General features: G+C 40.0%; 3 protein-coding genes across 5 annotated transcripts; all 3 read left to right on the top strand.

The window, feature by feature from the left end:
- The first annotated feature begins 156 nt into the window (after window positions 1-156).
- On the top strand, window positions 157-10,976 carry hps3 (HPS3 biogenesis of lysosomal organelles complex 2 subunit 1). Of its 3 annotated transcripts, none has more exons than XM_026346145.1 (25): window positions 157-276; window positions 1,094-1,255; window positions 1,363-1,434; window positions 1,689-1,782; window positions 1,983-2,056; window positions 2,325-2,528; window positions 2,652-2,706; window positions 3,070-3,158; window positions 3,441-3,558; window positions 3,840-3,990; window positions 4,088-4,170; window positions 4,313-4,487; window positions 4,643-4,724; window positions 4,900-5,057; window positions 5,290-5,391; window positions 7,309-7,417; window positions 7,729-7,967; window positions 8,099-8,276; window positions 8,476-8,709; window positions 8,958-9,155; window positions 9,242-9,445; window positions 9,610-9,714; window positions 9,865-10,071; window positions 10,176-10,263; window positions 10,402-10,976. In XM_026346145.1, the coding sequence occupies exons 2-25, from the start codon at window positions 1,115-1,117 to the stop codon at window positions 10,527-10,529; spliced, it is 3,288 nt and encodes a 1,095-aa protein (XP_026201930.1). In that variant the 5' UTR covers window positions 157-276; window positions 1,094-1,114; the 3' UTR covers window positions 10,530-10,976. The 3 variants fall into 3 exon arrangements, with proteins under 3 accessions (XP_026201930.1, XP_026201929.1, XP_026201931.1); XM_026346144.1 differs by having other exon boundaries at window positions 3,837-3,990; XM_026346146.1 differs by lacking the exon at window positions 5,290-5,391 and having other exon boundaries at window positions 3,837-3,990.
- A 931-nt stretch (window positions 10,977-11,907) lies between these two features.
- Window positions 11,908-15,407, top strand: LOC113152661. The gene is made up of 9 exons (XM_026346042.1): window positions 11,908-12,385; window positions 13,194-13,364; window positions 13,446-13,520; window positions 13,848-13,966; window positions 14,175-14,349; window positions 14,470-14,595; window positions 14,867-14,910; window positions 15,022-15,122; window positions 15,283-15,407. Exons 1-9 carry the CDS (start codon window positions 12,254-12,256, stop codon window positions 15,291-15,293), a joined length of 954 nt encoding a protein of 317 aa, XP_026201827.1. The 5' UTR covers window positions 11,908-12,253; the 3' UTR covers window positions 15,294-15,407.
- Window positions 15,408-16,047: 640 nt separating this feature from the next.
- LOC113152662 (G2/M phase-specific E3 ubiquitin-protein ligase-like) lies at window positions 16,048-18,245 on the top strand. The gene is made up of 5 exons (XM_026346043.1): window positions 16,048-16,186; window positions 16,400-16,545; window positions 16,808-17,049; window positions 17,190-17,299; window positions 17,769-18,245. The coding sequence occupies exons 1-5, from the start codon at window positions 16,106-16,108 to the stop codon at window positions 17,928-17,930; spliced, it is 741 nt and encodes a 246-aa protein (XP_026201828.1). The 5' UTR covers window positions 16,048-16,105; the 3' UTR covers window positions 17,931-18,245.
- Window positions 18,246-24,225: the final 5,980 nt, after the last annotated feature.

Below are 24,225 nucleotides of genomic sequence, written 5' to 3'. Positions count from 1 at the left end.
AGTAGCACAGTAATAGCTGGGATTGGCTGAAAGAAACACAAATATGATGAAAAAGCTTCAAAATACAGAAAAATAAAAAGGGTTCCTGACTTTACGTTGTGACAGCTCAGCAACCAATAAGAACATTAAACGTAATACGAGCAGGCGCAAAAGCCAATGAGAATCAAGAGGAGGCGGGCGCTTTGTTGTTGTGGTTGACTTCCTGGATTACAGCGTGAAATCAATAAAGCGGCAGCAGTGTAAGTAGGAAGAGCGGATAAACTGACATGACAGCAGGTAATTTACTAATAATGGATCATTTATTTAATGTAAAGATTATTGCTATCCCAATTCTGTTACTAGAATAGGAATAAATAGTCACTGGATTATGCTAGATTGAACCGGAGCTGCTGCTGCTCACAAGACTGCGACATGTGATATCGATTAGAGAAAGTCTCACAGGACTACCATTACCCCTTTTTCAGCTCCTAATACACTACTAGACTCAGAGAAAGCTAAGAAGTCAGCAGTTGGTCGTGTATTTTTCATTTTAGCACACCCGTGTTTCTCTTTTGGTTCCTTAGCATCTTATTTTGGTACTTTCACCTTGATGGGATGAAGATAAAGTCAAGTATTGTGATCAGCTGTGACTGAATACTTCGATGTAGATAATGTGATCATATTATATTGAAGTTTACAATCAATGTCGGTTAATTGGAGGGCCTTCCTAAATGCAAAAATACAGCTAGACTAGATCATTTTTTCGAGTGAACAGTTTTTATTGGGAATACTTTGTAAGACAGTCACTTTGAGTCTCACTCATCATGTGCATTATCCAGTGTGAGGAGCACATTGTTTCTGGAAAGTTATCTGTCTGTCCACTTTTTAGACAAGGACAGACAATGCAAGTTTATGTAGCAGATTTCACCAGCAAGGGACAAGGGATAAAAATATGCATTTAAATAATATATTGTCTATGACTCCTATTAAGACTAATATAAAACAGCCAGAAAATCAATTCACATGTTCTGTACCTGAGTAAATTATATACCGGCTAAACAAGAAAGTCTATGTTCTTATGTCATAAATGAGATAAAATATAATCTTTTTACAGGAGTTTTACAAATCCTGATGAATGAAACCTCCAAGAATCACAGATAAAGGGGTGGAGTTCAGAGATTCTTCAGCCATCAAACACAGAGGCAGCAGCACTAACAGACCAAACATGGTGCACGTCTACAACTGCCACCCTTTCGCCTCACAACAGATAGTACAGGTAAATGGAGAGGGGTAACTTGGAAACATGTTTGTTTAAAAAAGAAAACCACTAATAAAAGCTCTGTTGTGTAAGTATCAGGTTTTGACTCTGTCTCTGTGGCTCAGGTGGAGCAGGAGCCTGGGCTGGTGTGCTGTGGAGGTGGAGCACTGTTTGTGGTGGCTACTGGAGGATGCAAGGTTACATCAAACTGTGTTTATTTTAGTGCAGTGTTCTTCTTCCCTTTTTTCTTTGTTCATCTGTAAATGACTTGTTTCCTGTTATCTGTAATGATGCTTTTTGATCTTTGTAGGTGTTTAGTAGTAAATCCTGTTACTAGAAGCTACTTAGAAGCAACTTCTAATATGTTAATAAATGTTTTATACATTGTGTGAACATTTGTTTGTTTAAGATGAGACTTTATAAAAACTGTGTTGTGTTGAACTGAACTCAGGTGGAGGCCTACAATCTGGAGCAGGGGGGGTGCCCTCTCATCTGTCGATTTGCCACCATGGGCACTGTGAAGAGCATCCAGCACAGCAAGACAGGTTAAAAACACCTATTCTCTTCTTTTGTCATCCTCCATTTCTGCAACAGCAAAGTATTCCTAGCTGCCTGTAGCAGCTGCATTTGTCTTTCAGATGGAAAATCAATAGCAGGAGTGATTACAAAGTGTGTTAAGAAAGATATTAGTTATGAAATTGTTTAGCCTCCTTGCTGTTCTCTCACCCTGCACCCTCACATCCAGGAGATTATCTGGTGACCATTGAGGAGAAGAACAATGCTACCTACCTGCGAGCCTACACCAACTGGCGATACCAGGTGCATGCTGCTTTATAGTGCGATGATATTGTTTAAGGCATATTATTATTATTTAAAGGCATAGGTGGAGTTTACCATAAGACAGCTCTTGTGCATGTTGTTGTCAAAGTATATGATAAAATATACCAAAAAAAATGTAACTGCAGCCGTCAATGTGATATATAGGTCATTCTGACCTTGTCTGTATGACGTTTTATAATCTTACCTGTATTCATTTCTACTATATATGTTTTCAATCTAATATTTTTGCTGTTGGGGGTCCATGTAGGCTGAGGAGAAGGCCCGTGTCGGGGTGCGTTTGTTGGGGCATCTGCTGCGTGGGGCATCTGTACGGGGTGGAGCACAGATGGAGATCATAGAGATCCCTCTGTCAGAGCGTCCTGTTGCTGTGGCGTGTTGCTCAGTGACTGGAGACCTCCTGGTCGGCTGCGAGAACACTCTGGTTCTGTTTGCTCTGAGGACACAGAACCTGGTAAGAATTAGTTATTAGTAATAAGTTATTGTAGCAGTATATCAAACATGTTCTCATTTTTAAGACTTGATGCAATAGATGCAATTCATGTTGCAGTGGTCTAATGTTTCTTTCTTCCATCAGAATCAGAGTCAACAAAACCTTCAGAGCTCCTGGTCGAACACTCAGCAAAGCTTCAGTAAGGAAGTCACATATAATTATGAATACGAAACATCTGTTCAACAAAAACTGTAATGTTTTCCAGAAATAACCCTGAAAAGCAGAAATGAAAAGGAGATTCTATAGGGAGAAAGATACTTCATAATGCACACTATTGTGTAATAAGTGCATTATATATATTTAGTATAAAACAATGCTCACATACTATAGATATAAAACGTCAGCAATAATGGGCCAGTTAGTCCAACTGCTAGTATCAGTAAATTCACATTAGTGCTCATTGGTCACTTTTACATAGTTGTCATGAATTAATATAACTTCACTTACTTAAATGACTTCTGTAACTTCCCACTCTGTCGAATGTGTCACCTCTTGCTTGTAGGTCAGTCCTCAAGCTCAAACCAGAAACCTTCTGTCCTGGATTTTGAGCGCTCCGTCATCCTGCATCTTCCAAAACTTACACCTAAACAGGTATCATAGTTACCATCACAGTTTTGTTAGTATTATTAAATCTATTAAACAAATCTAATGTTTTTTTAAACAGATACTTTTATATGAACAGATGCTAAAATGTAAAACTCTATAATCACATTCTTTCTTTTTTTTTCTGTTAGGTAACTAGTAATGTGAACAATGTCTGCAACAAAACCAGAGGGAAAATGATGATTTTACAAGCAGAAGACTTGCGTTAGATTGTAGGTTTTGGTAAAATTTAAATGGTCTTGTTTATCCTAGCATCTCCTCTCCCCTCAGGTGGCACTGTGTGGAGGATACGTAGCAGTGCAGACAGAGCTGGAGGTGCTGGTACTAAAACTGGATGCAACCTCTGAACCTATAGCCCTGGATGAATCTCAAGACGTAGATAAAATTGGTAATGACGCACACAGCTTCATCAGTGTTTGTTGCCTCCTGCAGTACTGTGTTGTGTTTAGGTTTCAGGCTGTAAAAACACAGATTTACATTTAGTGGCTGTTTCATTTATATATTTCAATGTTTTCCAATTTTCAACACAAGAACCAAGATGTGTAGTAAGTTTAGATCAGTCAGCCAGGAGAGAACGTATCCCCGTGTGTCAGCAGGTTTTAGTATGGAGAAGTCACATTGTAGGAATCATTTGTGATGCGGTTTCCCATTCCTGTTTCTGTGCAGCAGATGACTTTGAAGACCAGACTGACTTTCTGCTTATTCCAAGTCATCAAGAGTTGCTGGGCGATCGAGCTAAAGACTGTGAGATCTCTGTCTGTATTGAACAGACTGGGCTGGAGGACAGAGGACATTACGTGTTGTCGTACGTTCTTTTCAGGTGTGTGTATAATTGAGTTTGAACTTTAGATCTTTAAAGAAAAAATATATTTTTCTGCTAATTGTGATACTTGTCTTGTGTCTTTTCTCTTTGTCAGGCGTTTTACTCCAGAGTTCTTTCAGGGCTGCACTGTGGAAGAGATTCATCTCCACTCCCTTCAGCTCTACCCGTTATTCAGCAGTGAGTACAACATGTGAGACATAAGCAGATAGATGAGCAGTGACTCTGAATTTACAGGAAGTGGATTCTAGAAAAATGCTGATGAATTTACATTGAATTCAGGTGAAATATGCATATGCATATTTGCTTATGTCTTGTCCAGATAACCAATCAGCATCTGTGGAAGAACCAGCGTGTGTGTTTTGCTTCTTCTCCCTCCCCACTGCTGGCTATCTGTACAGTCTGAAAGGTGGAGTCGAGCTGCTCTCCACCTATCAATATCCAGAAAAGGTCCTCAGGGCGGTGCTAACAGATCACCTGCTGCATGTAATAACCAAGTACGTTTGCAGTTACTACACTATCCAGCCGCCTCATGTAGTTTATTACAATTTAAACTATATATTAACATTAATTATTAAAGTTCTTCCTCCCATTGTGGGAAGATTTGTGGAAAATGAGTAAGTCTATTCTGATTTCTCTGTGTGACTGATAGGAATGCGTTGCAGTGTTTCACAGTGCGCTGTGCAGCAGTAGCAGCCCGGCTTGAAGATCCTTACATTGATACGACCATGAAGGTATGAAACTCCTGATTAGTAATTAGTTAATTGATTAATTAGAGCAGCGCTGCTCTGTTTCACATGGTTGTGAAATTTGTTTAATAGATTATAAAGTATTTGTCAACTTGTTGTGGGTTTTTACTGCGCCCCAGTATCTGAACTTTGGTACCATTGCACTCTGCTGTTTTAAAAGGCCTGTCCTCCAAGCAGCCTTGAGGTGTGTGCACTCAGAATGCAGCTGTTTATTGGTCTGCGGTCCGTGTGTGTCTACGGCCAACATGTTGTCCTGCTGTCTACAGCTGACACAGAAACACCAGAGGAGACGGAACGCAACACACAGCGCAGGGGCCTGTAAGTCTCTCACTCTCATACGTACACACACACACACACACACACACACACACACACACATACAGTAATCGTGTTTATAAATTTGTTGTTCACACATGACCAGTGCTGATAATTCCTTCTTTAGAGTATTCTGGTGCCCACAGGAAGGTAAAACTAAAGGGTTTATGATGAATTAAGTACTCTGCATATGTGTGTATGTGTGTGTGTGTTTGTGTGTGTGTTGTTATTTTAGCAACTTGAAAGAGCACACCATGCTGACTGGTGTTTTCCTCGCGGTGGGAATCGATCCCGCTACCATGCCGGCTCTGGAGAGCCTTCTGTCGCGCCCCTTGCTGTAAGACATCCCCCCATCCCAGAGTCTGTGTTGCCACTTCCAAGCCAAGCTGCAACAAACTCACCTTCAGATGACTGGAACTGAATACTTAGATTAGGTCTTTGAAATATTTCTTGTTAAACAAAAATCATTTTCTATGTTACCATTTGTGAAACAAATATTGCTGTCGGCTAAGACTACATGTACTTTATTACAAATACACTGTAAAGTAGAGTTGATGGATGAAACTTAGGAGGTTATAGAACTTTAAAGAGCTAGATTTACCAACCAGTGGGATCGCTGGCATGGAGGCATAGTGAAATAAAGTGGTGTAACCTTGTTATATTTAAAAGTTCAGCACAAAATATAACAAAAATAGCCTCAAATCCTTAAATTTTCTTGAATTTACATTGAATGAGAACTTAAAACCTTTTTTCAAGCAAGACCTGAATCTGAAGGATCATGGTCCAGCATTGGTAACACTACTCTAGTAGTGACATTACACATGTGGATATGGGGCCAAACTCTTCCCTCTTAGCACTTATGACTGTATCTGTAATCCAGAAACTAAAAGGTAACATCCGTTAGTTGGTTGATTATCAGCATGTTTGTGCAGCTTGGCCTAAAGGTGGCAACAGGTTTTGTTTTAGTCCCTAAACTTCACTACCCATAACTTACGTAACTGACCCTAGTGTGTGTGACTTTTTGCTCACAAACTAATCAAGTTTGGACTGAAATAAAAACAACTGTTTGGGTTTTTATTTAACTAGTAACCTAATAATCCAGCTCATCGAGTCAGTCTTCTGATTTTTGTAAACCATGCACACAAATACATCTCTTTATTTGTTTGCTTATAAGTATTTTATCACTGGAGGTTGCTGTTCTCCGTGAGCATTTCAATGAACAAGGGGGCACATGCTGTGTGTGACCTCTCACCTTAAAAGACACACACACACACACACACATACACTTTGTCCAGGTACCATCACTTTCTCCACAGCATCTTTATGCACAACCTGTTCACTAACAACTCGCTAACTGTAAATGTAGTACTACATTTAGTATTATGCAGTAGAGGTATCACATAGCGCAATGTCCAAGATACAGATACTGTATAATACCTATAATCGCAGAATAAAACCAGTTCTCTGATTCAGTATTCCTAATGCATGTGCAATGTCGTGACACTTACTTAAATTTTTCAATTAGTTGATAGAAAGTCAGCTATGCAGCATTTAGCTTGTCTGTATGTCTCTTTAATTTGTTGTCAGTTTACTGTACAGACACCCAAAGATGACCAGTTACAGATAAAAAAAACCAAACATGAAGTTGAAGGAACAGCTGGGAAGAATTAAACCATCATTATTCCCATTTTAACATTTCTATGAGCATATGCAGTGTGTAATAATAGAAAATAATATTAAGAATTTCATAGCTACATATGGGGCATGTCCCCTTTCACAGAGGCTTCTGTACTGCACTGTACCGTGTTTCGACAGAAGTCCAGAACAGACTCCACAGAGGGAATTTTACATCTTCATGTTGAAATCTCAGCTTGAATTTGTTGATGCTATGGCAAGAAGAGAATAAGTGCACATCGACGCAGAGCCTGATGGCCACTGCAGGTTCTCATATTGCAAATGGAGGGGTGGGGTGTTTGAGATGGTGGTAATCTACAACCTTACTGCTAGATGTCACTCAATTCTACACATTGCACCTTTAAATGCCAGGTATTCAGGCTTGACTTAAATCTAACCTGAATTGCTAGTGACCAGAAAAATCATCAGTCATGGATTATACTTAATACATGTTTATATTTTAAGTCATTCTCAGTTTAACTCGAGAGATTAGCTAAACATCTCCTCCGTGACATAAAACAAAGGTTTAGCTCCTTTCTCTGTTTGAATGTTAAGTGTTTTGTGTGACTTCTGATCTCAGGAGCAGGAAGTGGACTATGTCTTCTCCCAAAGAAACCAGTGCAGCAGGACATGGATGGAACCTGTATGTGGTCGACACCGTCTCCCCCCTCACTCTCTATCAAGAGATGGTAACACACACACTTTCTATTTACTGCTGAAAAATAAAAAGTGTGGTAATCTCAGCATGTGTTCTTATAGTATGTGCACAATTATTGATGTATAGAAATAAACCCAGTGGAAAAGCAAAACACTTTCAATTTAACATGTAGAAAAATGAAGTGAGTACCTCATCAAATCAGTTTGTCTATAACTGATCCTAATATATTTTTTTTTATTTATTATTTCAATGTGAAGACAAATTATAGTCAGAAATCAGTGGATGCGTGAGTCTGATGATCCTGTAAAATCACCTGTGTGTCTTCACGTGTCTGTGTCTCAGGTTGAATACAGTCAGCGGTATGTGGAGACTAACCCACAGGCGCAAAGCCTCCGACACCTCCTCAGTGAAGCTCACCTCCTCCTTCGTGCCTCCTTGCTCCAAACATCAGAGCAGCAACAGAACAGTGGATGTGACCACACAGAGTCTGTGGAGAAACACACAGGTCCACCTACAGACAGACGGGAACTGGAGGAGGCCTTCAGGCAGAACTGTGCACAGCTGGGAGACTGTTTCAGCAGGTAGCACATTAATCTATGATTAAAATAATTTAAAATATATCTTATTATATATCTTTAATGTCTTAATTTGTTTTCTTTAGTTTCACTAAAAGTTGTTTAAGCATTATTTCCAATCTCTTTTGTTCTATTAGGGGCAGCCAGAAGGACTGCCACCTGGCTTTGCCGTACTACAGGATGTCTGGTCTGTCAATTCCAGAGGTCTTGTCCAGGAATCGGCCTCCTCCCAGCAGCCCCCACTTTTATGGTCCCGGCTTCCTGTTTTACCTGAAACATTATCTGTTAGAAGAAACGGAAGAGAATCTCAGTCAGGTACATGACACATAAATGAAAGTGTCACATCCTTTTTGTGTTGAGCTTCTTCCTGAATATCAACACTACTGACTTCAGAATATGTCTCAGCTCGGAATAAAAAGTCACTGAGCTAAAACATGTTACGGATTTATGATAAACTATAATAATAAATGATAAATAAAAGGCCGGATCAAATAACTTATTTTCCTTCTTATAGGAATCAGCCGATGAGGTCATAGACATTTTCAGCCAATCGGAGCCCTCAGAGCTTGTCAGTGTCTGTGCCAGTCTGTCCATGATTAACGTCAGTCCGGCCCGAACTCTGCGGATTTTACAACATCTGGAGAACACGACTGGCGTGTCGGTCCCACTGACAATCACCATGGCAACCATGATGCTGCGTTTGAACGACCTGCAACAGTACACAGAGCTGATGGAGAGACACGCTGAGGTCAGATGGGACAATGTGTGTGTGTCTATGTGTGTGTAGAGGGTTGTCTACAGCTTAAAATCTTAATCTTAATCATATTAACAGCTTGTGTATTTTTCTCTGCTCAGTTTATTGACTTTTACAGCTTCATTCGAGAGTCAAGAGAAAATAAGATGAATCCAGTATTTGTGAACATTAAATAAAACAGCAGACTGATAAGACTGTAAACCATCAGACCAGTGGGATGTTAAATCCGTTTGTGTGTTTAGATGCTGTTTGTGTACGGGTTCATCGAGGAGCCGAGGCTGCTGCTTCACGGAGCAGGTGGAGGACGGCATGCAGACATCCGCCCCACAGCGCTCACACAACAGCTGGCAAAGTCCCAGCCAGGACTGCTGGTGGCTTCTATGGTGGCTCTGCATGAGAACAGCAAAGTTCAGCTTGAACAGGCTGATCTCATATTCAAGGTGTGTGCGTCATTCGTAAAATCAACCCACTGATTGGTCGTATTGACGAGCTGTCACACTAACAGTGTGTGTGTTTGTGTGTTTAGGAGCTGGGCTGTGAGAACTGCCTACAGGTGGATTTCTGGGAGGCGTTGCTCATGGCGTCTTCACAGGAAGCTGTCATCCAAGAGCTCCTGTTCCGAGTCGCATCAGTCTACATTGACCGGCTGACGAATACAAACTCGGACACACACTTCAACTCTTCACACACACGTTCAAAACGCAGGTCACTGAAGAGCGTCGAGGATCTGGTACAAGAACTGATTCTGTTCATCTGGGTTTTGTTTATTAACAACTTATTATCCCCAAATATAATTTAGATACCAGCTTTACTGTAGGGAAATTCAAACTTCAAAAATGAATTCACGTTCACAGTTCCGTCTCCTTTACTAAGATGAATGTTTTTATTTTTCAGATCAACTCGTGCTCCCATTATGGGGCTCTGTACCCGTGGCTCACTGCTCTCAGTCCAGCTCACACGATCACCTTCCAACACCTGGACACGTTATACAAACTGCAGGTAAATTATTTATACTGCACACATCTAATGAGTTGAATCCATCTTAATCTTCATTTAGAAGAGATCACCTTCATTCAAGCTATTTTCAGCTGTAAAGTAAGACTTGAGTTTTATGGTTGTGTTTGTTCCTGCACCCCTCTGTCTCTGTAGTCACTCCTGTGTGGTCCGTCTCTGTCTGTTGGTTCTGTCACACCTCTGCTGGAGCGACTGTCTGACGAGACCTTATGGGGCTTTAGTCTGCACCTCCTCAGCACCACCAGAGGGGGGCAGTACGACACCAGTATTGAAAAGCTGCTGGACCGATGTCCTCAGGCCATCATCGCCTACGCCAATCACCAGCTGCAAGATAATCATTTGGTCTGTGCTGAGAAGCGTGACTTCTTTCTGTATTGTTTGTGCTTTTAAAGTTTATTTTTAATTTAATAAACAGTTCGTCTACTTCTCCTGTCTTGTTTTCACAGGCTTTATGGTGGCAGAAGCTGCTCCCAGAGCTCTGTAACCGTACAAGAGCCGCTCCCGATAACGGCATCCTGCTGGCTGCTCTTAAAGGTAGAAATGTGGGGCTAAGACCGTCTCACACTAGAACTCCACAACTTCCCATTGTGGTTTCTACTTTATTTTGACCTGTTATTTCTAAATTAAGATCAGTTTTTAATATCTGGGTTTACTTTGTTTCCATGGTAACAGAGACACTGGTCATGGTTGCCAGGGAGATGAGCCCCACTGATTTCTTGGAGCTAATGCCTGATGATGGCACGGCCGCGTACTTCCTGCCTCACCTGTTGACATGTAGCCAGAAACACCTGGTGGCCTGAGACACACAGACGCACTTCTACTTAATCAGACAAGTGACTGATTCCCAGAAGAACTGAGGTGTTGAGGATGATTCAACCTGACAATCAGAACATATTCGTGGCTCTCTGATCTCCAGACTGACGATTAGGGAATCATTTGCTGGTTTGTTTGGCACGAGCACTTGACTTATATGTGAGCATTAAGCAATTACATCAAACATTTAATCAATCACTCTGGTTTTTCAGCCTCTGTTTGTTAAGCTCGGACATTAGATTTGAAAATGAGAGTATGAAGGAAGTAAATAAGTGAAGCCGGTTGTAAGAAGAATTGTACAAAAGGTTGATGTTCAAGTGTTTTTTTTTTTATGTTTGTTGTATTGATTTGTATTTTACTACATTAATTATACTATAAGGTTAGAAGAAGGTTCAGAAAAAGTAAAATAAGGAAATAAAAATAAGAATGTAAGAAAGAGGATTTGAACTGTTGGGTTTTCTGCATTGTTTGGTTCTAAAATGTGATCTGATCTTCATCTTTATCAAAGTCAGAAGTTGGGGAAAAAACAGTTAGAAAATACACAGTGCTGGTGGAAAAAGTAAGTGAACCAACCAATCTATTAACTGGTTAAATCTGATGTTTAAAACTAAGCCTTAATACGTATATCAGGTGTCAATTAGGCATAAGAAAGTATTATTGCCATATAACAAATTTCACAGCTCAGAAAAGTTGTTCCAGCCTGTTTCTAAGTTACCTAGCAAACAGAGTAATCCTGCTTAGTGCAGCACCAAGTCTAGTAGTAGGTTTGGGAGTAATACAAAACTACAGTATGTTGACCTATTGGACAATTCAGTAATAGTTTATTCTACTTACAAAACAAAATATAAAAATTACATCAAATTATAACAGTTACTTATTTCTGTTTCAGTTATTGTCACAGTTGAGTTACAAATTGTATCTTCACACATGACGCAGTATTACGAAGAGTATTAGAGTTTTATATCAGTACAAGAAACTGTTACAGTAAAACCACAAAAAAATATAGTGAAATTTTAACCTAAAATATATTTAAATTTAAACTGGGAGTTACAGGCAACTAATCACAAAAGTCTCAGTTTCTAATTCTGTCCCATAACCCAGTTTTTGTTTATGTGGGGACACATTTTGTGACAGAGTTAAGTGATTAATTAAATTGGAGTTAATCATCAGAATAGTGATAAAAAGCCTCAAACACTGTGTGAAGAGGGGATGATTAACAGCATTAGGTGTGTGTTTCTGTAAACTGATGAAAACACTCCTCTAACCATTTGAATTCACTGTGTGGAAATGAGAGCAAATACTCGAGCCAGCTTTGTGTGCTCCAGAGATAAGATTGAACCAACCAGAGCTTTGTCACAAACCCTTCAACCAGTGAGAAGGTCCAACAGTGTCCACAAAACCAATCCCAGCCTGAGAAGACAACGATGAGCCAATCAGAGCGTCGGCCTCTGATAGATCCCAGCTTGAGATAATGAAGCTAAATGTTTAGATTTGTCTAGAGCCGCTGGCCCTGAAGGAATCTTTGGAGGTTCAGCTGTTTGTGGGGGATCTAAAGGCAGCAGCAAGCATGAAATCAAAAAAGAGGAACTAGGAGGTAAAAAGAAATCAGACATAAGCAGAAGAAAGGCTGCAATAAAAAAGAACAGAGAGAACTCAAATCAAAGGACACTAAAAGATTTCTCTGGTAAGGAGGTTTGTGTTGAGTCAGAGGATGAAGTCCGGTGAGAGGAAAGTGGCCCTGCTGACCATCACAGAGCACATTGAAATGGAGCTGCTGTCTTCAGAGGAGCCGTGCGTCGTCATATTAACACAAGAGGAAGAGAAGGAGCACAGCTTTCACCAGGTGAGTCACCAGCCTCCCTCAGAAACGAAACCCCAGGTGACTTTATGAAATACTATCTCTGATCTGTGCACTAATGCATCATGTTAGAATCAGAACTGATGATTTTATTAATTAGTGACTTGATCAATGCTGATGGAGCAAAACATTTATTTAGAAATCACATGATAAACAGAATTAGAGGATTAACCTTCAGATTAATTCACTCAAATCACAAATAATTATATTTCTTGTCCTTCTTGTAGTTTCTACCCTAGTACATGTGCTTAAATGCTGTATTTAATTGTACTATTGTATTGTAGTATTTCCATTTTCACTCATCATCACTTCATTACATTTCAGTTATTTATTAGATTAACTTAGGTTGAATGCAGGACTATTTAGTATTTCTATACTGTTGTATTCCTACAGTTTCCTTAGTAAATCGTCTTACTAAGTACTACATCTGTTTCACCACTGTGGTGTATTTAAAACATTATTTTAAGCACTAAAGCACTAGTGGTCAAAGGTTTGTGGTCACTAACAAATATCTTTGTTTTCAAATGATCAATCAGTCTTTTTAAATTGACTGCTGTCTGCTGATAATGGGCCTCTGTACGTCTGTGAGATTCCATTACAAAACACTTGTTTCCAGCTACAATAGTCACGATGTCAACATATTTGTCGTCAGTTTATTGTCATAAAATCGGTTTTTCTTTCAGAAATTCATTAATTAAAATTTCTATGCGATCTTAAACTTTGCCGCAGTATTCAACAAAACAAAACAAATGCAGTGACAGTAAACCTCACCGTCTCCTCTTTTTGAACCCAGAGATACCTGGAGCATCCTCTGGTCCCTGACTGTGAGGAGGAACCAGCACCTGAGGTCCAGACCCAACACAGGGGGCAGCCCAAGCCCAAAACGGAGCCGCCTGCCAGGCAAGCGAGTGGGCACTACACCCCTGTGCTGAGATTTGTGGAACAAACAGAGATAGAAATGGAGGTTAGTTAGTGTGGGGACTGTAATTTAAGTTGATATGTAAATAAGTCTTTTCATAGAAATCCTAATTGTCTTTGTCTCCAGGTGTTTCCACCAATCAAAGTGTCTGGGGGTGAGCTGCTCAACTGCAGGTCGGATGGTCCTTCAGTCATGACCCCGGTACGTCCCCTCAGGTTTCATCATGTTTGTCTAGTTTGCCAAATCTCTGGATTTAAATGAGACACAGACACAGTTTCCTCAGTCTCTGTGAGTTTTTGACTCACTTTGTTTTTTCCTAAAAGATTTAATGAGTTATTGATTAATCTGCGAAGGGTTTGATTGAGTTCTGTTGTAACTGTTTACTGGTTTACAAAATACCAGTGCTAGAACCAGTTTCAGTAAAGATTCTTGTGCAATAAGAAACTACATGAAAGCATTTATCAAAATGTCAAATGTCACTGATCAATAATCTACCAGTCACTCACCTTATCAGTCTGTCTGTTGCAGCTGACCCCAAACAAAGTGAGCCGTCTCAAGTGGAAGAGACTCTCTCCGCAGAAGACAGGACTGGTGGTCAAAGACGTGATCTGCCTACCCAGAGGACACTACATGGCACACCTGGACAGGTGAGGGTGTGTGGAGAGGTGTTAATGCAGTGAGAACATCAGAACGGCGCCCGGCTCGGCCTCATGTCTGGTTCTCACTGGACTGGTATTCTATCACACAGTGGAATTTTTTTCATTACAGAAACGTGGGTTTAATTTAACGCCACCGTCTTGAGTGACATAATTTCTGGACAAATATCCAGATTGAAAATAAACATTTCTCTTTTAGACATGTTGTTCCACAAGGTAAAGAACGAGAAGCTCTGACGGCCATGGGAATGACTGCTCGTATCACCATTGACTATGGTTGGTCGTCCAATCACATGGCGACTCGGTTGGTGATGCTTTTCCAGGGTCGTTTTGTAAAACGGGTCGGACAAAGGTTCTCCTTCACATATCTACAGGTGTGTGTGTGTATTTCTACTCACTTCAATGTGCATGAATGTTTATTGTTGTTTGATTTATCACTGTGTTCAAACTCTAAAGGTCTGTGGCAGTTTGGTTTTAATTCTTCCACATCTCAGTGTGTGCAGGGCTCCAGGGTGCTGTTTGCCCCTGACCCTCCTGCAGAGGGCTGGACTGGGGAGCAGGTACTCAGGATCTCTGGACATGGACCACTGTACATCTTCAGCCACCAGGACTGTCCTCAGGTAAACTGCCGCGGCTCTGTTGTCCACAGATACTACGTTTCCTCTCTCTTCATCATCTGTTGCTGTGTCATTAGTAGAGAGGTTTGTCAAATAATAGTTAGAAATAACTAATAAAAGACTAAAATTATCTGTACTTCTCAATAAAATAGAGAAGAGCAGATCTGACAGTGAGAGATGGTATGATTGATTTTATTAATTTCATTTTCAGTGGATGAAGTTGAAATGCTGCTGTGTATAAATATGTAATTTAAAAATTAAATCATCTCTTCAGGCAGGATCTGGGAGCCCAGGAAGAGGGACACCTGCAGTGAACAGGTAAGAAAGCCGTGAGAGCTGCGAATTCTATATTAAATTAAAATAATCAACCGGAAATCAGAAAAGTGATTTACCTGAAAAACCAAAGCACATGTGTTTCCACTGTGTCAGAAAGGAGTTTTGTCTGAAGGCCAGCACAGAGAGCTGCCAAGATGGAGACGGTGGCCCTGGAAAGACGGAGCCAGACAGCTGCATGCAGGACCACAGAGGAGGTGAGGTTATTCCCGCTCATTAAATAGGAACAGGTACAAATGTGGCTGAATATCTTATTGAAATTTGTTCAGGAACTAAGATAAATTCAGAAGGTTCTTTGTTTATTTCTTAACTTCTGTTAATACGTTAACCTACTGTTGTGCTTTGTCTGCTGTGCAGTTCACACCTGACCTGGAAACGATCCTGACGCTGTTCAGACAGGAGAACGTGGATCGAGACGTAGAAACTCTCATCCTGGTGAGGAGGAGACATGTGCTCCATAGCGCTTTGAAGACGCTGAGAAGGCCGGGCTTCTGCTTCAGGGAGACGCCCGTCATTTCTTTCATTGGAGAAGACACCAGCGGCCACGAGGGGCCTCTCAGAGAGTTCTTCAGGTTTTAATTACACTTCTATTTTACCTGATTCTAATGAGCTGTGTTTATTTTTATTCTCTGAGCTCTGGTGCATTATTACACCTCCATCTTTCATCACACCACACTAGCATGAAAACAAATATAACTCAGTGTTTCTGAGTTGTATTTGTCTCAGTGTTTTGAGTAGAGTAGACAGGTACTGAACAGTACCTGAGAAGTACAGCGAATAACTTTAGTAATCTGTTACATATCCGTGTGTTTTTTAATTTTCTATCACACAGGTTGTCTCTGCTCGAGCTGCAACAAAGTTCAGTCTTTGAGGGACGTCCAGGACGCCTCTTTTTAACTTATGACCTCACAGCTCTGGAAGACGGGAAGTATTACGAAGCTGGTGTTCTGATCGGCTGGTCTCTAACTCATGGTGGACCTGGACCTCGTTGTTTACACCCTGCTCTCTACCAGGTTGTGTGAATGGGTCACTTACAGTATGTGGACACTTTCATGATGAGACACAAACTAACTAACATAAAACATTGTAGGTTTATTCTTTTTCCAACAGCCCTCTGTTGAAACCACATTCAAAATGTGCTCGTACTTTGTGTAATTTCTAATTTATATGTTTACAGTTGATGTGTGGCCAAAATCCATCTCTGGAAAACTTTATCTGGACAGACATTGTTGATGCTGAAGTACAGACTCGACTGCAACAGGTAACACACACTGTACATTAATATGAATTTGTGCCTGAAAGTAGGTGTAGGTGTGAAGATGAAGACATTAAAGCCTGAAAACGAATGGATGAAATAGAACTGAGAGCTGTTATGAATTTCGAGCAGAATAACAGTTCTCTAAAGTCACACTTACATTTCATGTGTGGAAAAGTGCTTTGCACATAATATCACCACACCTCTGTCTCCTCACAGCTGCATAGCTGCACTGACGTGAAGCTGCTGTCTCCCAGTCTGTGTGACTGGGTGTCCAGCAGCGGGATACCTGGAATTTCTTCGGCCCGTTCTGATGAAATACCTGCCATCTACACGCGCCTGGTCAAACACTACATCTACCACAGGTAGGACACACGTTCACAGGGTACATGCGACAGTTTTAACCTCTTTAACTACAGTACTTGTTGATCTGTGATCTTCTGCCTCTGGTTCTTTCACATTTATTTGTATGTGTTTGTGTTTAAAACTACTGCCGACGTCATGTCTGTTGAAATTTCAGCTTCTCCAAAATTGAAAACTGTAAATGACAAAGCAGGAGCAGTCTTGTGGTTCTTTAACCTTTTGAGACAAAAGGAAAAATCACCTGGTCTCTCTGCTCTCGTTCAGGGTGGCCTGTATGATCTCCCAGTTCACAGAGGGCCTGAATAGCTGTGGTGGTTTGTGGGATACGGTAAAGTCCCACTGGGAAGTGTTTGTGCCAGTGATGACAAGTGCACAGCAGCAGCCTCTGACCCTGGAAGAGTTCAAACACCTCTTTACCATCTGCTACAACCACTCAGACTGTCAGCTGAGGGCATCCGAGGAGGAAACGATTGGACACTGGGAAACCGTCCTCAAGATGATCAGTGGTAAGGAAGGACATACGATCGAAGATGGAAGAGAAGAGTTGAAAGACTGTGATGGTTCTTCTATCAGACACTGTACAGCTATATTTAAAATGCTGTACTGTGAAAAGATATAACAAAAATCCCTGTTTGTGCACGCTCAGATGGTCAGGCAGAGTTCTTCTTTGAAGACCTCCTCGCCTTCATAACAGGAGCGGATCATCTGCCTCCTCTTGGATTCCTCAGATTAATCTCGCTGCGTTTTTACTCCCAGGTTGGTCTTTAGAGAAACTATCTAGAGGTATTTTACACGATGAGACATCTCAGTTATTTATCTCTGTGTGACTAAAGGTTTGCCATCTTTTAATAGGAATTTGTGCTGAAATGATCCTTTATGCCTCGTAACTGTTAGTTTAATCAAAAATGTACCTTTGTAATCAGTAAGAAAGTGAGTTCATTACTGATATTTTACCCCAATATTTTCTTATTCACAAAAAATCATTAACGAAACCTCTTACATCCAGACATAATTTTTTTTAAAAGCCTGCCTCTTTACTGCCTCTTTACTACCAATATATATCAACATACCATATATGCAATGAAACTAACTAACTAGAACTAATTTAGAAACTTCAACTGTATTTATTTTTTCTTGTTGGATTTCATAATTACTTGTTCAGTAGCTTATGTAATTAAAATTATCATCCATAAAATTTAATTTCACGTTTTAATTGACTTTTCAGGATGCAGACAAGTCAAGAGTGCGTCTGCCCCACGCCTCCACCTGTGCTCTGGAGCTCTTCCTGCCTAGGGGAGCGGCATCAGCTGCAGATCTTTTGGCGTTGTTGAGCAGAGCTGTGTATGATTCGCTGGGTTTTACACGTTTCCTGACAGAAGAACATTGAAAGGACGACTGTAGTTCATGATATGGAAACTCCTGGATGTGTCTTATTCTACTGAAGTTGACTTTGGTGCTGATGTTGATTTGCATACAGTTTAGTAGCCTACAGTCCAATGTTGAGAAACCTGACATTTGTGCTTTTTTACTAGATACAGGAAATTTAATTCTCCTTTCAGTTCAATTATTCAGGTTGTCATTCATTTTTTTTTGACTGTAATAATTATTCCAACAAATAGCATATATGAATTTTAAAGTCATGCACATGATGCTTTTTTAAAAAAATATATATTGCATTTTCAGTCTTACAGATTAGCTAGTGTAATTACACAGTGATTTCCACTTCTTGTGTTGTATTGAAATTTGTCATTTATTAGACAGAAGATAGGAGAAAATGTTATAACACTTTATTTACATTTTTTAAGGCAAATCTCCAAACTTTAATCTATATTTAATTCTAAATCTTTTCAAATTAAGGTTGAATAAAATTTCTTTTTTAAATGACTTATTAAAGATCACAAGAAATAGGCACCTGGGAAAAGTTTGGCTCTTTACTCATATTTCAGAAGGATATAACACAGCAAAAGCTTTCATCATAAAAAAAGATGATTTACTGTACTCTCTTAAAACCTGAAAGATTGCACTGCTTTGAGGTATTTTATTGTGCAATTAACTTAATCTGGATGCAATATGTTTAGCAGTTTTGAAATTCAGTTTTTATTACAGCATTGTTCTTTAATAAGCCTATCTACACACTATTAGTTTGAAGTACTGTATAAAGCATTTATAAAAGTATTGTCTTTTGACTTTAGAGATTTTTGGCATTGGCATTTCATTAACAGCAACAGTAAAACTGCACTACCTAGTGGTGTAACAGTGTATTATTGCACACTTGGATACACATTCAGTCCTACTGCATGTCCTGTCCTGTCAGATAACTTATAGTTAATTGATCAGTTGATTAAATGTGAACAGCAAGGAACCATTTAAGAAAAGGTGTTGGTGGCAGCAAAATATGACCCTTAATCATGATACACTTTTATTAGAAAAAATAATCACTTGAACAAAAATCTAAATCGGCAGTAATGACAAAACTGACCAATCAATTGTGTATAAATGAGAGAATTGAAGATGCATGTGGTCTAGATGTGCAGTAATGGAGTAAGAAATGAGAAATGGCATGCTAAATTCTGTTCCCACAGTCACTTGAAAAGTGCTTTCCCATTCTGGTTTTCCAACATACTTGAATGTCAAAGTGTGTGAGCCTCATAGACGCAGCACATGGTCACAGCATACACAACATAAAACACATTCAATACACATGAATTTGAGTGCGCGTTGTCACATCATGACATTCTGCTCATTCACTCCTTTGTATTCACTCATTGTTGCAATAGTCACACACTTGGTATAAGGCACTCACCAAGGTTATTGTTACCACTATTTTGTATCATCAAAGGGAAGAATGGCCAAGTACATTATTAGTTGCCTGGTTACTAGGTTTGTCAGCATGATAGACAGCTTCCAGTTACAAAAGATGGGAAAACAGACACCTATTAAAAGATTCAATTGCTTTGTTAGAACTTTCTGTTGTACTAAAATACAGTACCATTTAATTATCCAAGTGCACATCTCGTCTGTTATAACAGTTTAATATTACAAATATTGTAGATTGAATGTGACAAAATGACAAAAGAATCTTAAAACTCAGAACATTTGATGGAGTTGATTGTCAGAATAACACATATTCTCATTATAACGGCACCACTGGTGAAACTATTTGCATATTCTATGGTGAAGTCCTTCGAATACTTGTAACTGTGACAGTGTGGGCCATTCCATTCAAAAGCTGATCTGTAAAATACTAAATGGAAAGAAAACACAGAGATTAGATATTAGAATTATTATTACCACACCCTTTATACTGTGTGTTGTCATAATTAAAATATTGGCTAAACTAAATATTATTGCAGGTTTATTAAGTTTTACACACCTGTTTAATTAGGTTGATGATGGTTCCATTGCTGGTCTCTCCGTAGGATGTGATCTTTATCTGTATGTTTGCCAGTGATTGTAAAACTGTAGAAATAGTAGATTCATTTAACTTGGTTTGTATGCATATTTGAATTATAAGCATGTATTTGAATTATGAGTAAATTTATCAGAAATCACTTACCTTGGGATGTGGTGACTGTGATAGATGAAGGGAACGTTGTATGATTGACTGAGTGATTTGGTGCTGTAGGGGTGGACGTTGGTGGTAAGCCTTTGGTTGTCATTGGTGTCATAGTTATGGTAGTCGAAGTTGGTGCTTCAGTTGTGCTTTGTACTTCATTTGTGGTCATTGGTGCTACTGTCATCATGGTGGTTGCTGATTCTGCTCTAGTTCTTGGTGCTTCAGTTGTTGTGTTGGTGGGTGTTGGTGTTTTATTTGTGAAGGTGGTTGTTGGTACTTCCATAATGGATGTTGTTGTTTGTACTTCAGTGGGGGTTGTTGGGGCTACTGTGTTAGTCATGGTGATTGTTGTTATACTTGTGCCGGATGGTGCGTCACTTGTTGTTATAGTGGTTGGAACTTCAGCTGGAGTTGGTGTTTCAGTTGTGGTTTCACTTATGGTTGTGGCGGATGGACCTTCAGTTGCGGTAATGGTTGATAGTGCTTCTGTTGTGGTGACTGGTGTTTCAGTGGTGAATGTGGTTTCATGTACTTTAACTTGGGTCATTGGTCCTACTGTGGTGGTAGAGGTGGTTGTTACTACAACTGTAGTGGGAAGTACTTCTGTTGTAGTCATTGGTGCTTCCTTTGATGTTGTTGGTGGTTCAGTTGTGGTCATTGGTGCTTCCTTTGATGTTGTTGGTGGTTCAGTTGTAGTCATTGGTGCTTCCTTTGATGTTGTTGGTGGTTCAGTTGTGGTCATTGGTGCTTCCTTTGATGTTGTTGGTGGTTCAGTTGTGGAAATTGATGTCGGCTTTTTAGTTGTAGTGATGGTTGATGGTGTTTCAGTTATTGTTGGTGCTTCGGTTGTGATAGTAGTTGTTGATGTTTCTGGTGTTGTTATAGTGTTTGGAGCTTCAGTTGTCATAATAGTTGTTCTCACTTCTGTTGTGGTCATTTGAGCTTCAGTTGTTGTGGGGGTTGTTGTTATTACATCAATTATTGTTGTTGGTGATTCTGTTATTATTACTTTTGGTCTTTGAGTTGTGGTTACTTCTGTTGTGGTTGTCACAGTTTGGGCTTTGGATGTGGTTGTCAATAGTGATTCAGCTGTGGTCATGGTGGTTGCAGCCTCAGTTGTAGTAGTAGTTGTTTGTGCTTCTGTTGTTGTTGTTGTTGGTATTTCAGTTGTTGAAGTTATGGTTGGTGCTTCACTTGTGGTAGTAGTTGATGGTGTTTCTGATTTAGTCATTAATGCTTTGGATTCAGTTAGTGGTGCCTCAGTTGTGGTAGTGTTTGTTGTTGCTCTAGGTGTAGTGGTTGGAGCTTCAGTTGTGGAATTGATGGTTCTAGGTGCTTGTGAATTGGTGGTTAATACATCAGTTGTGGTCACTGGTGCATCCATTGTGGTTCTTATAGTTGAGCCTTCAAATGTTGTAGTGGTTGCCGGTGGTGCTTCAGCTGTGGTCATGGTGGTTATAGCCTCAGTTCTGGTAGTGGTCACTGGTGTTTCTGTTGTGGTCATTGGTGCTTTTGTTGTCAATGATGGTACTTCAGTTTTGGAAGTTGTTATTGGTGCATCAATTTCTATTGTTACTGCTTTACTTGTGGTCATTGGTTCTGTTGTTATTTTTGGTGCTGTTGGTGTTTCATGTGTGGTTGTTGTTGTGTCAGATGTGGTCATTGGTTTTTCGAGTGTTGTTATTGGGGCTTTAGTTGTGGTAATGGTTATTAGTGGTTCTTCAGTTGTAGTTGTGATTGTTGGTACTTCACCTGTGGCAGTGGTTGTTAATATGTCAGTTGTGTTTGTGGTAATTGGTGTTTTAGTTGTGAGTGTTGGTACCTCAGTTATGGTTCTTGATACCTTAGTTGTGGTAGTAGTTGTTGGTGTGTCAGTTGTGTTTGTGTTGGTTAGTGTTTCCATCGTGGTCATTGGTGCTTCACTTATGGTTGTTGTTGCTTCAGGTGTGATATCAATTGTTGTTGGTGATTTACCTGTGGCTATGGTGGTTTGAGCTTCTGGTGTGGTTGTGGTGGTTGGTGCTTCAGTTGTGTTAATTGTTGTTAGTGCTTCTTTTGTGATCTTTGGTTTTTCTGTTGTCTTTGGTGCCTCAGTTGTTGTGGGGACTATCATTAGTGCATCAGTTATTGTTGGTGATTCTGTTTTGGATGTCAATGTTGTTACCTCTGTTGTGAAAGAGATAATTGCCTCCTCCACTGTGGTTGTCATAGTTGGGGCTTCAGTTGGGGTAGTGGTTGTTGGGGTTTCATGTGTGGCTGTGGTTGTTGGTGTATCAGTTGTGGTCATTGGTTTTTCGAGTGTGGTTATGGTATATTGGGCATCAGTCATCATTGTAGTAGTTGGGGTGTTGGTTGTGGTAACGTTTAGCGGTGGTGCTTTAGTTATGGATGTGGTCATTGGTGCTTCACTAGTGGCAGTGGTTGTTATGTCATTTGTGTTTGTGGTAATTGGTGTTTTAGTTGTGGCTGTTGGTACTTGAGATTTGGTTCCTGGTACCTCAGTTGTGGCATTAGTTGCTGTTGCTTCATTTGCTGTTGTTGGTGCTATAGTTGTAGAGGTTGGTGCTGGTTTTTCATTTGCGTTAGTGGCTGTTGGTGGTCCAACTGTTGTTGATGTTGCTGTTTCAGTTATAGTTGTTGATACTTCAGTTGTGGTAGCAGTTGTTGGTGCTTCCATTATTGTAGCTGGGGCTTCAGTTGTTGTAATAGGTGTTTCAGGTGTGATTGTTGGTACCTCAGTTTTGGTAGCTGTTGTTTTTTCATTTGTGGTCATTGTTGTTTCATTTGTGGTGAATGGAGTTTCAGTTATGGTAGCAGTTGGTGGTGCATCTGTGGTGGTAAACGGGGCTTCAGTTGTTGTAGTGGTTGTTAGTTCTTCCACTGGGGTAATTGGTGCTCCCATTGTGGTTTTCGTAGTTAGGGCTTCAGTTGTGGCAATGGTTGTTGATGTCGTAGTCGTAGTCATTGGTGCTTCTGATGTGGTAATACGTGTTTCAGCTGTAGTTGTTGGTACCTCAGTTCTGATATTGGTTGTTGATATCTCAGTTGTGGTAGTGGTTGGTGGTGCATCTGTTGTGGTTATTGGTGCTTCAGTCAAGGTAATTGGTGCTCCCATTGTGGTTTCCATAGTTAGGGCTTTAGTTGTTGTTGGTGTTTCAATCATGGTTGTGATCGTTGGTGCATCTGTTGTTGTAATAGGAGTTTCAGGTGTGGTTGTTGGTACATCAGTTTTGTTAGTTGCTTTTTCATTTGTGATCAGTGTTGCTTCAGTTGTGGTTGATGGAGCTTCCATTGTGGTAGTACTCAGTGGTGCTTTAGATGTGGTCATTAGTGATTCCATTGTAGTTGTTGGTGTTTTGGTTGTCAATGTTGAATTTGGTACTTCAGTTATGGTAGTGTTTGTTGTTGGTTCAGTTGTTTTTGTAAGTGTATCAGTTGTTGATGCTGTTTCAGTTATTGATATTGGTGCTTCAGTTGTGGTAATGGTTTTCAATGCTACTTCAGTGTAGGTGGTGGTCTTGGTGGATGGAGTTTCAGTTATAGTAGTAGTTGGTGGTGCTTTATTTTTGGTCATTGGTGCTTCCATTGTGGTTGTTGGTGCTTCAGTTATCAATATTGAACTTGGTACTTCAGTTGTGGCAGTGATTGTTGGTGGTTCCATTGTGGTTGTAGGTGTGTCAGTTGTTGTTGTTGTTGTTGTTGTTGATTCAGTTAATGATAGTGGTGTTTCAATTGTGGCTTCAGTTGTTATAATTATTGTTTCAGTTGTGGTGGATGATGCCTCAGTTATGGTTGTGATTACTGTTGCTTCAATTGTGGTGGATGAAGTTTCAGTTGTGATAATGGTTGGTGTTAGATCTGGTGTGATGGATGGAGTTTCAGATGTGGTTGGTGGTTCCTCTTTTGTGGTTATTGGTGCTTTAGTTGCTGTACCAGTTAGTAGTTCTTGCATTGTGGTATTTGGGGCTCCCATTGTGGTGTTTGTAGTTAGGACTTCATTTGTGGTTGTGGTAACTGGAGCTTCTGTATTGTATGTCAATGTTAGTGCTTCAGTTGTGGCAGTGGTGATTAGTCTTTCATCTATTGTAGAGGTTGTTGTTACCTCAGTTTTGGTTGTGCTTTTTGT

Source organism: Anabas testudineus, chromosome 4 (assembly GCF_900324465.2).
Source record: "Anabas testudineus chromosome 4, fAnaTes1.2, whole genome shotgun sequence".
In the NCBI taxonomy this organism is placed as follows: domain Eukaryota; kingdom Metazoa; phylum Chordata; class Actinopteri; order Anabantiformes; family Anabantidae; genus Anabas; species Anabas testudineus.
This window is presented reverse-complemented; position numbering and strand designations above follow the sequence as displayed.

Bases quoted from the DNA above. Each gene is read 5' to 3' on its own strand.
- LOC113152662 (XM_026346043.1), top strand. From the start codon at position 16,106: ATGTGTGGCCAAAATCCATCTCTGGAAAACTTTATCTGGACAGACATT. The intron at 16,187-16,399 runs GTAACACACACT...GTCTCCTCACAG, and splicing joins TACAGACTCGACTGCAACAG to CTGCATAGCTGCACTGACGT. The intron at 17,050-17,189 runs GTAAGGAAGGAC...GTGCACGCTCAG, and splicing joins CGTCCTCAAGATGATCAGTG to ATGGTCAGGCAGAGTTCTTC.
- LOC113152661 (XM_026346042.1), top strand. From the start codon at position 12,254: ATGAAGTCCGGTGAGAGGAAAGTGGCCCTGCTGACCATCACAGAGCAC. The intron at 12,386-13,193 runs GTGAGTCACCAG...TTTTGAACCCAG, and splicing joins AGGAGCACAGCTTTCACCAG to AGATACCTGGAGCATCCTCT. The intron at 13,967-14,174 runs GTGAGGGTGTGT...TTTCTCTTTTAG, and splicing joins TACATGGCACACCTGGACAG to ACATGTTGTTCCACAAGGTA.
- hps3 (XM_026346144.1), top strand. From the start codon at position 1,115: ATGAAACCTCCAAGAATCACAGATAAAGGGGTGGAGTTCAGAGATTCT. The intron at 2,057-2,324 runs GTGCATGCTGCT...GGGTCCATGTAG, and splicing joins ACACCAACTGGCGATACCAG to GCTGAGGAGAAGGCCCGTGT. The intron at 2,707-3,069 runs GTAAGGAAGTCA...TCTTGCTTGTAG, and splicing joins GAACACTCAGCAAAGCTTCA to GTCAGTCCTCAAGCTCAAAC.